The 16,633-nt window shown below is 45.5% G+C and overlaps 5 protein-coding genes across 5 annotated transcripts, besides 1 other annotated feature; 3 read left to right on the top strand and 2 right to left on the bottom strand.

The window, feature by feature from the left end:
* Positions 1-910: 910 nt before the first annotated feature.
* Positions 911-1,594, top strand: ADK1 (LALA0S04e05754g1_1; the record flags this gene model as incomplete). The annotated part of the gene is made up of 1 exon (XM_022772815.1): positions 911-1,594. The coding sequence occupies one exon, from the start codon at positions 911-913 to the stop codon at positions 1,592-1,594; it is 684 nt and encodes a 227-aa protein (XP_022628242.1).
* A 362-nt stretch (positions 1,595-1,956) lies between these two features.
* On the top strand, positions 1,957-6,999 carry SIR4 (LALA0S04e05776g1_1; the record flags this gene model as incomplete). The annotated part of the gene is made up of 1 exon (XM_022772816.1): positions 1,957-6,999. The coding sequence occupies one exon, from the start codon at positions 1,957-1,959 to the stop codon at positions 6,997-6,999; it is 5,043 nt and encodes a 1,680-aa protein (XP_022628243.1).
* A 224-nt stretch (positions 7,000-7,223) lies between these two features.
* On the bottom strand, positions 7,224-8,954 carry PCF11 (LALA0S04e05798g1_1; the record flags this gene model as incomplete). Its single annotated transcript, XM_022772817.1, has 1 exon — positions 7,224-8,954. The coding sequence occupies one exon, from the start codon at positions 8,952-8,954 to the stop codon at positions 7,224-7,226; it is 1,731 nt and encodes a 576-aa protein (XP_022628244.1).
* Positions 8,955-10,639: 1,685 nt separating this feature from the next.
* GGC1 (LALA0S04e05820g1_1) lies at positions 10,640-11,536 on the top strand (the record flags this gene model as incomplete). Its single annotated transcript, XM_022772818.1, has 1 exon — positions 10,640-11,536. One exon carries the CDS (start codon positions 10,640-10,642, stop codon positions 11,534-11,536), a length of 897 nt encoding a protein of 298 aa, XP_022628245.1.
* A 307-nt stretch (positions 11,537-11,843) lies between these two features.
* On the bottom strand, positions 11,844-12,818 carry LALA0_S04e05842g (LALA0S04e05842g1_1; the record flags this gene model as incomplete). The annotated part of the gene is made up of 1 exon (XM_022772819.1): positions 11,844-12,818. One exon carries the CDS (start codon positions 12,816-12,818, stop codon positions 11,844-11,846), a length of 975 nt encoding a protein of 324 aa, XP_022628246.1.
* A 2,685-nt stretch (positions 12,819-15,503) lies between these two features.
* Positions 15,504-15,998: a mobile genetic element (relic copy of Rover hAT-like DNA transposon).
* Positions 15,999-16,633: the final 635 nt, after the last annotated feature.

Consider the following 16,633-nt stretch of genomic DNA (forward strand, 5'->3'; position numbering starts at 1 on the left):
GGTTGGTAGGGCATAATAGCAGATTTCCCAGACACCTACTCATTTTACCATAGCCATTTCTTGGGTAAGCTTCTTTTTCGTACCATTTATCGCAACCTTTTTCGTCTTCTTCTCCTTGAACGGAACTATATTCGTTCTGATACTCGATTTCCCACTTTGGTAATGCAATAAATGAGATTGGACTTAAAGTTCGTTGCAGAAGATAAGAAAGCCGTTACTCGAGAAAGGTATACGCGGGAACGTTCGACCGTGCGAACGTGCTACTTTGGCTATTGCCGTTAGTGAATATTTGTCTCAGGAAAATGCCATATCGATGATTCAAGGTGTATAAGCATCGGATGAACCATTGTTTTATTTGTTTTTCTTCACATCCTCCATTGTGGTTGGTGATGCTTGTCGTACACTAAGCATGTTAAATTTCCTGTTTTCTTTACATAACATTAAAACACCATCTTTCAGAGACAGATTACAAAAGGCCCTAAATGGGAGAGAAGTAAATCCACGCCTCAATTATTCTCAACTATAAGCAACGTTGTTTTCAACTTCAAAGAAAAAAACCTACTTTTTTATTGTTTAATGTTGTTCCTTCAGCATTTCAACCCAAATATAAGAACCTCAGACCCGCCGCACAGAGCTCCTTCGATAAAACGCACAACTATCTGTGTGACTCTCACTCGATTCGCTATTGCTGGTGAAACGCATCACTAGACAAATAATTCAAATAAAACCAGTTTATTTTACTGACGCCCATCACGTGAGTGGTCTCGAGGTATTATTATCTGGCAAAATGAAAAATTTGAACCTGTACCGGAAAAGACCAGGTTTTTGACGAGTCCCCAACGCTCTAGTTTCGATCTGATAAGCATCGAATTTCATTTGTAACGACTTCACGACCTCCACAATCAACAGCATGGCCCAGCAAGACTTGAAACATGTTCCTGAATCCATCAGAATGGTGCTAATTGGTCCACCAGGTGCCGGAAAAGGTACCCAAGCTCCAAACTTGAAAGAGCGTTTCTGCGCTTGCCACTTGGCCACCGGTGACATGTTGAGATCTCAAGTTGCCAAGAAGACCGCTCTCGGATTGGAGGCCAAGAAAATCATGGACCAAGGTGGTTTGGTCTCGGACGAGATCATGGTCAACATGATCAAGCACGAGTTGTCAACAAACTCGGAGTGCAAGAACGGTTTCATCTTGGATGGCTTCCCAAGAACCATCCCACAGGCCCAGAAGCTCGACCAGATGTTGGTGGAGCAAGGCAGACCTCTGGAGAAAGCCGTCGAGCTGAAAATCGACGACGAATTGTTGGTCTCCAGAATCACCGGCAGACTCGTCCATCCAGCCTCTGGAAGATCCTACCACAAGATCTTCAACCCTCCTGCTAAGGACATGAAGGATGACGTCACGGGCGAAGATTTGGTCCAGAGAAGCGACGATAACGCCGACGCTTTGAAGAAAAGACTCGGTGCGTACCACCAGCAAACCGAGCCAATTGTTGATTTCTACAAGAAGACCGGCATCTGGTCCGGCGTCGACGCCTCCCAGTCTCCAAAGACTGTGTGGTCCGACATCTTGAAGTGTCTAGGCAAGTAAGAATGTGTGTCTCTCACGCACTTAACTAACGATCTGCCTAACTTACACGATAACGAAAAAAAAAGCGGTGTCACTCTTATGAAGCTCTCGAAGCTAACTCGTTCATATACTGCTATATCTACTATTAAACCATATCCTTAGCTTCTGCTGCGACAACAGGCCTTTGGGCTCAGTGTATTTGTCTCTCTGTCTATCGTTCTGTCTAGTAATTAAATCAAATAATTCTGATAAAATCACAACAAGTTCATGGATAAACTACATGTTTCAAAGCACAACAACACACACAAGACCCTTCGAGCTATCCTATTAACTACTCACCTTGGCACGCGTACAATCTATCGATATCAGGGTCTTTCATTCAGATGTCAAGCGCTCAGGGCTCTCCATCGCACAGCGAAATTGATCGAAGTGGGAACAGCCATGAGTATTCAGGGTCCACGAAAGCAGCCCACATCCACATTTTCAAGTCAAGTCCAAAGGGGACGAGAGAGTTCGCAAGAACGGATGTCTCACCACCGCGTGGAATGTCTCGTCCTGCGGTAGCGGAGGCCAATAAGCTACTACAACTGCTCAAGTCGAAAACCGTGAAAAGTGAAGCATCGCCAAAAGAGCCAGAAAGACGTCCAATAACTGTAAATACTGATCCTGTGCCGGGAGACCCTTCAAGACAGCCGAAAGGGATCGAAAAGGTCGAGTCTACCGGGAGTTTTCATGATCGAGTTTCTAGATGGGTTTTACTTCCTGCGTCGTCCAAAACGCCCAAGAGCTCGCCTAAGGAGCCACCCCTACCTACGCAACTTCCAGCTGATACGCCAGCATCGGTCAGTCATACTGCTCAGACGAGTAGGAATTTCAATTTGGCTGCTATGAAGGGATCCTCTTCTCCAAGACGATCAACGGCACCACATACTGGTTTCGACCAGCCAACCACAATGGTCACTCCGGTGGCCAGCCGCTCTGCACCAACAAATAATACCAACACACCATCCTCTGAGATTCATCGAAATCCTTCTACAGGGCCAATAGTGCAAGAAATGATACGGCTTTCCCCACAGCTTCATGCAGTCTCAAAATCTCCTCCACAGGCTTCAAAAAATTCGTTGCATGCAAGTCCTGTTGAACAGGTTACCAAATTGTATTCTTCCTCTGAAACACTGCCTCTTGGTGACTGCACAACCGCGAAACGCGGGATCGAGGCCGAGCAAAGATCACAGCGCGATGAGACGTCACTCACATCCGGTTGTCGTACGCCCGAAAATCAAATGGCGCTTTCACCAAGGCGCCACGACTTAGTCGCTTTACCGAAGCCCGCAGCGCCATTTTCTGAAGGGACAGCGAAATCTAAAGCACCAGAAGCGCCTGTAACATCAAGATCGACAGAACCTGAAACATATAAAGAGGATCCCAAGCTCACAACAGAAGCGCAGAAGCCAGCTTCACAACAAAACGTAGCTCAAATTCGTTCAGAGAACACCGAAAATTTTGGAAATGGGCTTGGTGAGGCCGTTATGACCGAAAATACTCACAATCCCTCTGGAGAGCAGAAAAGCCCAAAAAGCACAGTGGAACTTGTACAAGGTACAAATGGGACGTGGGAACCGAGACCAGCACATGGTCTTTTAATGAGAGATCCACAAACGGGCAGTGCGTTCATCCAACCGCATGTGCCAGCGCCTCAAGCACAAAATTTCGCTCTAAATGTGAGAAAACTGCCAGAAGCGGGCGTCCGACAGGGGCGGGACTTGACAATTACGGAGGAACAAACTTTGGTCCGGAATCAGTTGGCTGCCTCCTCCACTTCAAAGCCAAGACGACAAGTAAACTTGCCTACATCTAGTGCAGTTAGATACCACCCGCAGGTGGATGCCGTGGCTAACACAGTTTTTTCCAAAAAAACCGCTGCAAGCTCACAGCCAATTCCAGTCCGTCCCTCAGATCTCGGAGATCAGTTTCTGGTTGGTGACAAGAGCGAATTGTTCGAAGCACTACATCCCAAAGCCACAGCATTTTCGCGCACTGGTGCCGCTTCAAGCCAAAATCAGAAATCAGCATCCAGCGGGAGCACTAGTCCTTCCTGGTCACTATGGAAATCGTCCCCACAAGGTTCGATTGTCATGGAGAGCAGAAAAAAGGCAGATAATCGCGTGTCAGTGACAAACGACACTTCTGGAGGTTCTTCTATTGTGACTGTTTCGTCACTGCCTCCAAATGGACAAGACAAACTGTACAAGCTCAATGAGCTCTCCTCAGATCACCATTCAGCCCACATTCCAGCAAATAGGACACACTATTTCTCCAGTTCACAAACCGCTCCGAAATATGCTAATATGCCAAGCGCAGCTGTCCCAGCTCGCCCATATAGTTCACCAATTATTCAAAGTGTGCCGCTCAATGGGGGTGTGCTCACTGGTGGCTCACAGGAAGCCGGGCTACATGGGACCAGTTCGCAATGGCAGCAGCAAGAATCGCTTTTTAGACCTAACTCAGCCGGCTATTCACATGCGCTACCAAATATAGGAAACAGTACAAAAGCACCAGGCCAAGAAACTAACGGAAAAGACAAACATTTTTCTGGTCATGATGAGACCGCCTCAACAAACTCACACGCCACCCAGAGCTTGCCGTCGATTCCACCTGGCGACAGGTTGTCCGTAGCTAAGTCGATGAGCGGCGCTTCGAATCACGTCAATCCAAATGATCAAGTTGCTCTGATAATAGATCAAGCAACCAGCGATGAAGACAACAACACATCTGGACAGGTTGAAGGAGGTTCAACAGGCTTACCAATTGCTCAGCCTATATCATCTCCCAGGAGCTCTGACACCACCAAGACATCGACTAGCACGATGAAACAGGCTCCTCTCAGTCATTCAAATGACCAGGCGAATTCGGAAAGTGCTCGTAGCCCATTAAAAAGTTCTCCGCCAGAGGGAAAGAGACTTAGTAGCGATCTCTCTATTGATGAGAGACCGCGTAAGAAAAGTTTGATTTCTCAGATAGCAGAAAAGCAAAATGCAAAAGGCGAAGAAAGCGTTGATCTTCGAGATTCCGTCAACAATTCAAAACTCCTGAAAAGCGCCAACCCATCACCTTCATCAGACCGTTCGCACACCGTTAACTCTGAGGTGTCTTCTTCAAAACAGTATCCCGTGTCTGCTAGGACCAATCGCTACTATCGGAGTAGTCCGAGGTCTCAAGAATCAGTGAAGGACTCAAAAGTTAAGCTCAGGTCTGTCAAGGATGTGCCATCAATAAACTCCCCGGTGCCTGATATGAAAAGGCTCAAAGAGGTAGTTATTGGAACGGCTTTACCTGATAGGAAAGAGTCGCGGGCGACTGAAGGATTGTTTTTAAATCAACCGTTTGCAGAAAACGATGAAGCCATTGCTCCCCTTTTACAAAGAGCGTCAGGGCCCGAAATAGCAAATGTATCAAGCGGCGATTCGGGTGGTAATTCATCGGACATTTCGGAGCCCTTGACAAAGGCGGTAGTCAGAAATGCCCTTAAAAGCAAACATGAAGAATTCAAAGTGAAAGCTGGCGACTCGGTTTCCGGGAAGTTATTCTTTGAATCGCCCACATCAGATTCGAATAAGGATCCGTTACTAAAATCAATTGAGCGGAGTGTAGATGCAGCTTCCTTGGATGCTAATGCAACAATTCCATCAGGTACTTTAACGTACCCGACGAACGCTGACGAAGATCGCAAGAAGATTGAGCGCTTGGTTGCTCGTCAAATAGCTGGGGAAATAGCTACAATGAAAGGTTTGAATAAAATGATGCTTGTCAAGTTGATTCTATCCGGCGTTATCCGATGCTCTCCTTTGAAATCTGGCCGTCTCGTAACAAGCAGTAATGACATTTGCAATCGCACAAATTATGAAGAAACATCTGCTCTATACCTCCAACACTTGCCAAAAAGAGCTAGGTTGGAAATAGTTGCTTTTGATAGAGCCCAGATTCCTATACTTGAAAAAGAAGCGACTATGCTCGACAAGTCGACGGAGGAAAGTTTCAAGAATGGCTTGCGTGATGCGTGCTTCTTCTTTGAAAGAGGCCCAGTAGACCATACGGACCTGAACAAAGAGAAGGTGGTCAATGAGCGAGTAATGAAACTGAAAGATCTTCTTTCACAATTTGGGTGCGTCACGTCTGATACCAAGTCTCCTTATGTCAACGTTATAGTGCTCGCCAACGACTTTACTGATCGTGTCAATTATGGTGGGAGCTTGGGCTCCTCACATTCACAAGTATGGAGCTACGATTACGCGGTGCGACTTTTTGCCCTTTTGACAAGTAGTGGTAATTCCCCAACTGACAGGGGAGGCCTATCAGGCAAAGTGATATCTCCTGTTTTCACGTCGACGGAAGGATCGGAAAATCGCAGTAAAAGCAGAAAGATCCAAACCGAATCATCGGCCAAAGTAACCAGCTCGAAGTACGTTAAATCGAATCCGAAAAGCGCGCTGAAAGGTAGTCATAGAGCACCTGTTCTCGAGGCAAGATTTCCAGATAGCGACGATGAATTGATTGTGGAAAGAGCTTCAAGTGTAGCTGCAAATACGTTTGGCCTCGTTGACCAAGGCCCTCATATCTCCAAGGACTTAAGGTTACGAACCTTAGCAAGTGAAGTTATTGAAGACCAGTTTAAACTTGCGTCATTGCAAGGTCAGTTGTCGACCAAAGATAAGGAGATTGCTCATCTGACATCAAGACTGAAGAACGAGCAATTCCGAGTGGAGCAGTGGCAGCATATGTTAGATATGATTTCGGAGGCACAAGACGGCCAAAATAGACCACAGGCTCGGGGACAACCGAATACGGAACCTCAGAATGGAATTTTAGACGAAAGTGTTGTCGAGAACATTCATGTGATAAAAAATGCACTCCACTCAAGGCCTGCGTCAATGCCCGGTCTGGGGGAAATATCCGTGGCTGCAAAAAGTTCACCACTTAGTTCCTCGAGCTCTACGCATCCAGTCCCCACAAAGCAAAATGATCATGTCAGTAAAAGCGAGCGAACGGGACTACGTGCGGCCACAGACCAATCACCACAATCTCCACAAAGCGATGAACTTCTCCTCACACGTTTTGTCAATGTTTCGAAGGAGTTGGCAACAAGTATGGCATCAGAACAAGAGCTGAGAAAGCTTGTCAATGACCTTAAGAACGAACGCACAACCTTAGAGAATTCGCTGACAACGAAAATACAGCAAATGGAAAACGATAAAAAAGAAGCTGACAAGGAACTTGCTGCATCCCAACAAGTAATTAATGTGCAGCGGCAGACGATCGCATTTTTGAAAGAACAAGTGAAGAGGGAGAGACAAGAAAGAAAGGCGATAGGTGCTAGTCTTCAGGCCTTAATTTCTCACCAGGATGCTGGTGAGGAGGAGCCTGGTTGAGGCTTTGCAAATGGAATGCGCATATGTAATAATGTAATTTAAGAAGTGTTGAAAAGATTCACGGCCACGTCTCAGCGCACCGACGATCGCCGGTTTGTAGGTTAAGTTCAAAGCGTTTGAGAATTACTAAATGTTGCTACATAGTGTGCCTAGGCCTTGAAATGAACGACTTGATTGTAGCAATCTTTTTCGAAGCGCTTTTATTAAACCTTGGTTCCGTAATTTCAACCTGCTAGTCCTTTCAAGCGCTCCAGTCCCTGGTGAAGGGCTTGCTGCGGAGCACTGCTTGCAGCCTCATGGAAACATGTGGCGTGGAAATATTTGCCTTGGGACTCAATACAGTTCAGCCAGACCCATTCTCCAGTGTCATCGTCGTATACAGCTGATTGGTCATCACGACAAATTGGGCACTGGAATGACATGTCTATTGACGTTTCAGGCACTACAACGCGTTTTTTCGCCAAGTTCGATACATCAGCCACTGCCGCTAGGCCTTGACCCGAAGCTGCGTGATTAAATGTATCGTCGACAGAAGCGGCATCCAGCTTGGCCAATGTTAAAGGTTCATTGTCTGACCTAGTAGTCGAAACAATTTCCTCATCATTGAATTGTTGCCATTGGTCATCACCCAAGTACCAATTTCTGGACTGGATGTTTTTAACTGAAGTACCGTTTGAACCTGAAGTGCCCTTGATTCTCTTATTGATTCTGAAGTGCCAATCCAGGTGATCTCTTTCACGCTTTTTCTCGTCATCTGAGGTTCCAAACCTCTTCCCACAAGTACTGCACTTGTTTGGCTTGTACCTGTAGAGTAGATTTTTTAGTTGGTACACAGCAGGATTTTCATCGATTATGGTCTTTTGACAGAGCTGCAAGTTGGGCGCTTTCAGAATATCGAGACCGTATGCTGCAAAGTGCGACTTCACATCCCCCAAAATATCTCGCATCAAGTGTAAGGGCGGTAGTGTGACTTTAAGGCTTTCATCGATATTTTTCGAAAGAACGCTCTCCAGTCTGACGATAGACTGCTGAGGAATGGGTTTTATTAATCCTTCTTTTGCCAATGAGCCGTAAAGCTTCTGGACGCGGTCTGCCTGCCGCGAAGAATCAGAAGGTGGAACGATATTGCTTGCATTTGGGAAGAAGGAAGACGAGGCTGAAGTAGAACCAAATAGTGGAATTACTCCAGGGTCTGCAGGAGTTGGCGTAGGTTCTTGAGAGGGCGAGGCACTCATAGGGTTGGAGCTTTGATATACGGTTTTCTGCAGATTCTGTTGCTGCTGCTGTTGCTTTCGAAGAATTTGCTGTTCTTGAGAAAAGATCTTGCGCAGCTGGGATTGGACTTCTTGTAAAGCTTGTGGGGCTAATGATTCTCGTTGTAGCTCTTGTTTGAGCTGTTTCAAGACCAAAATCTTTGTATTCAATCTAGGGTCCTGGGGATTTTGGGATGCACGTTCTTTGGTTAAGGAAGTGAGCTTGTCTATCTCACGCAACAGACCAGGTACTGTCGGCGGTGACACCTTTTTCAATTGGAATGAGCTGGCCTTGACTAAGAACTGCTCAATAGCGTCTAAGGCTTCTTGCCCGAACAAACGATGGCCCATTGAGCCCTGGTTGTGATTGAGCCATGTTTGGAACAACCGTATCAAACTCGAACGAGTCTGGTTGTCCACCAAAAGATAGGTACGTTTGTACAATTTTGCAAGATTTCGACTAAAATAAATGGTATAGGGAGATCCAGCGTTTTTGCAGATTGAATCCAATACGTAAAAGGCGTACAGTTTTTGATTCGGCACGCATCGCTCAATACGCCTTTCTATCGCGTCAACAAGCTGCTGTGCGCAAGCTATGTTTTCCTCTGCTGTCTTTGTAAGGGTAGTGATGATAGGCCTTGAGTTGCAAGTCAATTCCTCCAGAATACTGGCGAAATCTTGAGCCACTTTTTTACAATCCATGGAAAGCGAGGAAAAAAGCGAAGATGCTGATGATGATGCTATATACAGCTGCTACTGCGATGCTAATGGGCTACAAACGAAGCTTGTTAGCAGTGATGAGTAAGATAGGTAGTTTAGTTGGATGTAGAGTTGTCTTTAGCCATGTTAATTTTTCAATCAACATCAATGAGTTATAATGTGATGTCGTACGGATTCTCTAGGTCACGTGTGACAAAGAGAATGTGCTAAAGGTCCCTTCTCAGAATTGATATGACAGTTTGAGACATCATAGTGAGCTATTACGCGCACTAGGAATGAATGCTTACGAGTATGATTGATGAAAACCGGTGAAATTGGTTCACTTAGAGTCCAATGACAGGTTAGTTAAAAATGACTGCAGAGGGAAATTGCACATTTAACGGTCTAGTTGCTGATATCCTCAAACATGCATTATTTTATGAATCGAGACTCGGTCTTAGAAGTGTTGTGTGACTTTTCAATGGGTCTCTGGCTTTGAAATCGATTCCATTCGTACAAAGTGCGTAATTCTCACCATAACTAGTAGTTACATGGCGGTTTATCCCGTTCCGTTGATCCCGCGGTTCATTTTCGAGGATATGCCGCGTTTCTTGCTACTATTACCCATACTCTCATGCCCACGTGAAGTTTTACGTTTCTTGCGCAGCATTGGAAATAAAATTAGTGCTGTTGCTCACGAACCTGATGCTCTCCAGGAATGATCGTTAGCATCTAACATGCATTCAAATTGGCCATTCGTTTTACGACTTCCAAGAACGAAAGGGATGTTGCAAGTAAACAAATGGACCGAAAAAAAAAAGTCCAGTCCGAGCGTCCTGCATGCGATCATCTTGTCGATTATCTACTCGAGCTCTTCCACACTTAAAGCCGAACTGCTCGTAAAATGCTGGTCGCACATAGCTACAGGGTTGACAAGACCAATAATTGGCACTCGCTAGGGCGTTAAAATTACGTTGGCCAAGATCCGCGCTGCGGGTAGGATTCGACACATTAAGTGCAATCCAACTTTCGTATCGGAGAGAGGAAGAAGAAGAGGAAAAAAACCTGAAGGTAAAGCTTAGCAACTAAGGAAAACCGTTGCTGTAGCAAATTAGCACGAACTAAAATGCTCAGATCCTGAATTGATGTACAACGGTAACTATAACGAGTAGATTCATATTCTTTTGCACAATAAATCCTGTTTTTCGCAGCCTTTCGTTTTGCAAGCAAGTAAAAAAAATCCGCAAATTATTCGATTTCGATGTCGACCCACAACTGCATGCACTTGATCGTGGACGCCCACGCTAAAGATCGACACGTAAGTTTAAAACCTATAAAGGTTCCTTTCCGCTAGATCGCATCCGTACAAAGTGACCGTCATTTTTGGAACAGATTTCGAGGAAATCTACAAGTGATAGCCAGTGTTTCAATAAAGAACTTGGTTTCTTAGGCCAGGTTTGAGTTAGGCTAGTTTTCGAATATGTCAGGTCTTCGCTTTATCTAGCATTATCTTCAAAGTAGTCAAGAAATAGATATCAGTTAATTAATCTGATATCTCGTGTAAAGTGAGATGTTGATAAAGTCAAATTTTTGGCAACTTTGATGCCGATATCTGATCCCATCGTCAACGTTCCATTGTTGCTCACCAGTAGGCCTCCTCATCTTGCCAGCGTTATTAGGACCTTGCCATGTCTAACGATAAAAAACAATCAGGTTTAGCCCGTGTCTTGGGTTCTGCTTCAGCAGGTATCTTGGAAATCGCCGTTTTCCATCCGGTTGACACTGTTTCCAAGAGATTGATGTCCAATCATTCCAAGATTGGATCCGCAGCACAACTCAACTCTGTGATCTTCCGGGACCATGCCGGAGAAGCTCTTGGAAAACGTCTTTTCACTTTGTTTCCGGGTCTGGGATACGCTGCTTCTTATAAGATTCTACAGAGAGTGTACAAATACGGTGGGCAGCCATTTGCCAACGAATTTCTGAACAAGAACTTCAAAGCCGATTTCGATAATGCTTTTGGTGAAAAAACCGGCAAAGCCTTACGTTCCGCCACCGCTGGCTCAATTATTGGTATTGGTGAAATTGTGCTGTTACCGCTAGATGTCTTGAAAATCAAAAGACAAACCAACCCTGAGGCTTTCAAAGGCAGAGGATTTATCAAGATCTTGAAAGATGAAGGTTTTGCTTTGTACAGAGGCTGGGGTTGGACCGCTGCGCGTAATGCACCCGGATCGTTTGCGCTTTTCGGAGGTAACGCTTTTGCAAAAGAATACATTTTGGGGCTAAAAGATTACTCTACTGCCACTTGGTCTCAAAATTTCGTTTCTTCGATTTTTGGCGCCAGTGCCTCTTTGATCGTATCAGCTCCACTCGACGTTATCAAGACTAGAATCCAAAACAAACACTTTGACAACCCGGAGAGCGGGTTCAAGATTGTCAAAAACACTTTGAAAAACGAAGGCATTACAGCTTTCTTCAAAGGTCTAACACCCAAACTTCTCACCACCGGGCCCAAGCTAGTGTTCTCGTTTGCTCTAGCACAATCTTTGATTCCGGCTTTTGACAAGCTAGTGAGCAATTAAAATATTATCGAACAACATTGAAGTCTTCTCTTTGACTTCTTGGTTCTTATGTATATAGACTAAGTATTGATACAATAATTTATACACCAGGGCTCAGCACTGTTCGATTGGGAACGCAGGCTTTATCCTTTCATCGATCGGAAACCAGATGAAATACTACTATATGTACAACACGAACACCAATCGTGCGAGGGCGGAAACCCTGAATTACGACATCTTGACGATGTCGAATGCAAAATTAGCGATATGGTGAAAGCTAGATCGCTATGCTGTGAAAACAGGATTTTTGCAATTTTCACTTTGGGGCCTAAAGATCCTGTCTTGACCGCGGGGGACCAGACCCCGCTGAATCATTATTGTAGGATCCTCGGAAAGAATCCAATCGCATTTGAATGTGCTTGACTTGATCCGATAACAGTGCGAATTTTTGCGATAAATCCTGGAATTCCAAGGCTAACGTTTGGGAAGTGGATACCAAAGACGTTACTGAATTTGAAATATGTGAGAGATCTTGCGTAGGGCCAAGCTGCAACGGATCCTGATGTGCCGGATGCGAACCGTGCAGATTATGAGAAGTTTCGGGCTCCATCTCAGCGTACGCACTAGCATGTGGGATATGATACTGGTTTTGCAAATGATGTTGATGATGATGTTGATGAGGATTGTTGTTATGTGCATGCTGCAGGGAGTATGGGGTGCCTAAGCTGGGTTGTTCAGATGCACGGCTTAACTTGTAGTGGCCTCTGTCCGAAGACTCAAAAACCTGAGCTATCTTTAAAGTAAGAGCGTCTCTGTGTGAGCTTGGCTCGATATTGCAGGCAGCGTTTCTTACGCCTCTCGCGTACAAGAGATTGAAGCGGTCGCGACATTGGCGAGTGTTTCGATGCAGGGAATGTTCTTGACGCAGCTGTTGACTGACAAACTCCCAAAACCGTTTGGCATTGGAAGCTGCAGGTAGCGCGTGTTTGTGAGTGAGTATTAGCGTCAGCAACACCAGGTCCTCCATTGGACTCCATAGCCGTCGCGAAGACTTTTGGCTGGATGACGAGCCTGTACTGGACGTTGGTGAAACTGACTCATGAGCAAGAGCTTGTTGTCGGTGCTGATGAGGGTACTGATGAAGCTGATGAAGTGGTGCTGGTACCGGGGTGCTCAGCTGCGGCGGAGAGAACGGAGGAAGCGGCGTGTCATCTGCAACAGTGATAGGAGGCGGCGGTGGCGCTCGGTTTCCTCCAAATGCATCGCATCCGTCGTCTAGGCTATTACTGTACACCATCTGCATGTGTCTCCGGTGAAGTCGAGTGCGGGGTCTATGGGAACCAAGCACACCGGGTGGGGAAGCCTGTATTCTGCTGGTCCTTTGTCGCCTACTTTCGACTGTTTCTTCTGGTCCAGTTGTTCAGCCTAGAGTCTGGACTTTTCGACGCTTTTTTTTGGGTACGCCCAAATCCGCTTCCCAATCCCATCTCATCACATCGCCGTGCCCATCCCATCTTTATATGTGTTGCCATCTCAAATCCATCTCGTCCACATCGCCTACAGTTAGATCTTATTCATTGCTTACTTGCTGTACTTTGTCGCCGTCGGACCTCTGTCATGCAAACGACACTGTTCCATACATAACGCTCATTAATTCATCATCATACATACGTCGTCAGCACACTCTGTGTAGTGACTGCCGCGACTTGCAGCCTGCCAGCTAACACACAGGCGTTGCTCTTTTTTTCCCACTGTTCCACTGTTCCACCGCCCCAAAGCAACAAGATGCGGGCAATGACAGCTGCACGCCCATTGCATCACTGGTGGTGAGTGGCCAAATTTAAAAAGACATAAGCCGTTTTTGTTTCTACGGGCAAAGATGTGAGCGTGTCTTGAATCCTGGTTGAGCTTGGACCGGTTCTTAGACGTCTGAATTGCCAGCCTTCAATAAAGTTGGGTCCTCAACACACGTACATCGTTATGCATATCTAGACAGCGCTCGAGGATACAGTAACTGGGACAATTAAGTTTCGTAGCAACTGTTAAGCCCGAACTCCAGGACAGGATCTGCAAGGACTCGAATACGTATACACACACACACACACGCACACACGGACTTGGAGTTCGTGGAGTCCCTACCTGCGAGTACGGCTGACTCAAAAACCACACACCTTCGAGCGTCACCATGCACAGAACTCCGTAATCTCCAGTTGACGCACAGTTGGGCTTCTATGCATGGAAAAATATGCAAGGCTCGAGGCATCATGCACGCACCCGGTTCTCTCGAGTGTATGCACGTACTCCGCGGGTTTCTCTAGCATGCGGGTGCGGCCAGCCTCGAGAAAATTTTTTAGCCTCCGCAGGTTTCCTTACACAGGCACGCTCTTGCCCTTTTCGGCGAGCGGCTCGGCTCATTCCTTTTTCTTTTTTTTGAGAGGAGATACGCGGTAACTTGTGACGGCAGGGCTGATTAGTTGCCGGGATCCCGATGAGAAATCGTTCGGGAAACCAGAAGTTCTAGAAGCCCGGGTCTCCGAGCGATCCATGTCTTGGGTGTGTGTGTTTGTGTGTGTGTTTGTAACAGAAGGCGTTGGATTCTGAGTGGTTGTGAACAGTAAGCTCTTGGTGAGGATCATCGCCGGTTATCACTTTTTCTTAATGTGACAACGCGCGCCTAGACTTGTTGAATGATGTATATACTCAGTCCAGCGGTAGCATGAAGCTATCTCTAGAAACAGATGACCTTTCCACCTCCTTTCTTGTGCACCTAGATATCTAGCAGGTCTTGAAACGCCGCGATCTTATGTCAGATGCTACTATCAAAAAGGAACATCTCAACGAAATGGGTGCCGTGTATTTTGTCATTCGTACATGACCCGGCCTATAATTATATTACTTAGATCATCGCAAGTTACTAGTCTGTGGTTTGATTGAAGCGGTGAGCATCGCGCGACACACACCGCAGTAAAACTAGCCATATCTTACGCAGGTCTACAAGCTTAGTGATCACTAAATACGTGTCTGTCTTCGATGTAGTCTATCTACTCTTCCATAGTCCTGGGACGAATCAGAAAAATCCGGCAATTCCGGAAAATCTTCAGGTGGTTTACGAACTTGGATTCACGAGCCTCCGGGCAGGGCTCCATTGTGACGAAAACCGTTTGAAGACGGTGTTCGCATTTCTTTTGACGTTTTCAATAGATGAACCGGCTTCCGCTGCTCTCATGATTGTCTTTTGCTTGTCCACTCTATGAGATCACCGTCTATCATTGGCACTTGATAAACTCCACTAGATTTCTCAGGATTATAGTGCTTGGAAGCGAAAATCTGGAATTCGAACCTCTTTTGCTCGTGGAAAAAGATTTATCAAGATCAGTAGTTCGAAAGTTTTGTTGTAGGCTGGCGAATAGAAGCGTTGCTGCGTGGAAATTGGCACTTGGTTTTGGAATCACTATTCCAAATTTGTAGCGTTTTCTTAGTTGTCTCGTTTGAGTATATTATCTATTCTCCCAAAACTGCGGTGTTTCCGGCGACTATTGTTTGCGGCTCGTAGTGTGACAATTAGTCGTTTACGTCCACTTTAAAAGTAACTCCATCTTCAATACTCGAAAAATTGTTTCCGATGACTCGTTACGTACCGCTTGGCCAGATCCATCATCGAGAGTCGCATTAAGCTGGTCTGCTCACAGGCGATAGTCAAAGACTTTTCCAACTTAGGACCTAACACACCACCGCAGCACTTCTTCATTCAATATTTTCTTTGAGATAAAGTTAGTGAGTCCAAGTCCAATGCCGCTCTTAACACCTTGAAGGACTTAGCAGCACCGACTATTACACACGTTAGTAGTCGGTTCCGTTTTGTAGAGCATCTTGATTTCAAACATGCAAGTTGAGCTAACGAAAAGGGCTCTATCTCACATTGTCAACTCTGCATCAAGGCGGTGTTCACAACAAGCCGATGTGATCCGGTTTGAGAAAGTGTGGGATAGAACGCGGTAGGTAACTCCAAGTATGCAAGTTTGTCAATTATCGAAAGCAGGCCAACGTGGCGCTTCTTAAAGAATCTGAATAAGCCAATAAACACTCGATTCAAAAACATGGTCTATGAATCTGATTTTGACAGTGCTTTTAGAGCCTTGTCGAGATTCTCAAGCGTTGCAAAACTGTTTGATCCTTTGTCCCCGGTAATGCTGCTGATTTTGTCACTGGAATTGGTGAGGCATGCTCATAAAGCAAGCCCAAGATTGTCACTCAAGTCTATGAAACCTGGTGAATGTGTATTCTGATTTCCTCGAGCAACCCCGGCAGCCCTCTCGAAGCGTGGCTTAGTTTTCATATTAGGGCAGAAAGATACCAAGACGATCAAATAGCTCTTTTGGCTTGAAGACGCCTACATTTAGAAGTTGAAGTCATTCCGCCAAGTAAGTTTCAATTGCCTGCTGAAATCTTATTCCTAGTCCCTCAGAAAACGAACCACACTCTTGAAAAGATTTTAGCATTTTGGATTTCCATTTAAAGCTTTATTAAAATGCACAAATTGGTTTTGCTTAAGTTTGAGATGCCTAAGGACATAATGTTGGGTCGCTCTCAATCATTAAATTCACGCCCAGCATGAGAGCTCCCGTCCTTGTCTTTCATAAACCAAATTCAATATGGAAAAAGCCATAAATCAAATTTTGCATAAATTCATTGGAATGCAACGCTATTTGAGTACTGACTTGTCATTTTCGCCAGTCGACGACTCGCCTGAATTGCTGAATTGATGATAAAGACAAGGTTTGGCAGAATCGTAGTCCTTGAATTGGTGGAAGATTTTCAGCTCTCAAAGAATTTCACTGACGCCCTTTGCGAAGGACGATTGATCTCACCTGCACTAGCCGCACACGGCACATGCGCTTCTGTATCCGTCGGCTTATATAATCCCTTGCCAATGAACACCACATGAATTCGATCCCTCGTTGTTCGTCCTTTATTGGAACTGTGGGCAATGATAAAATTACTGACACCTTTGTCTTCAAACGCTTTTCTCCGATGCATGATTAAAAAAGCCCTTAGTGTTCGATCCATCATCGCTTTTTTCCCCGTACTAACTTCATGGTAGGCTGCTAAACTTTGTTC

Source organism: Lachancea lanzarotensis, scaffold LALA0S04, assembly GCF_000938715.1.
Source record: "Lachancea lanzarotensis genome assembly LALA0, scaffold LALA0S04, whole genome shotgun sequence".
NCBI lineage: Eukaryota > Fungi > Ascomycota > Saccharomycetes > Saccharomycetales > Saccharomycetaceae > Lachancea > Lachancea lanzarotensis.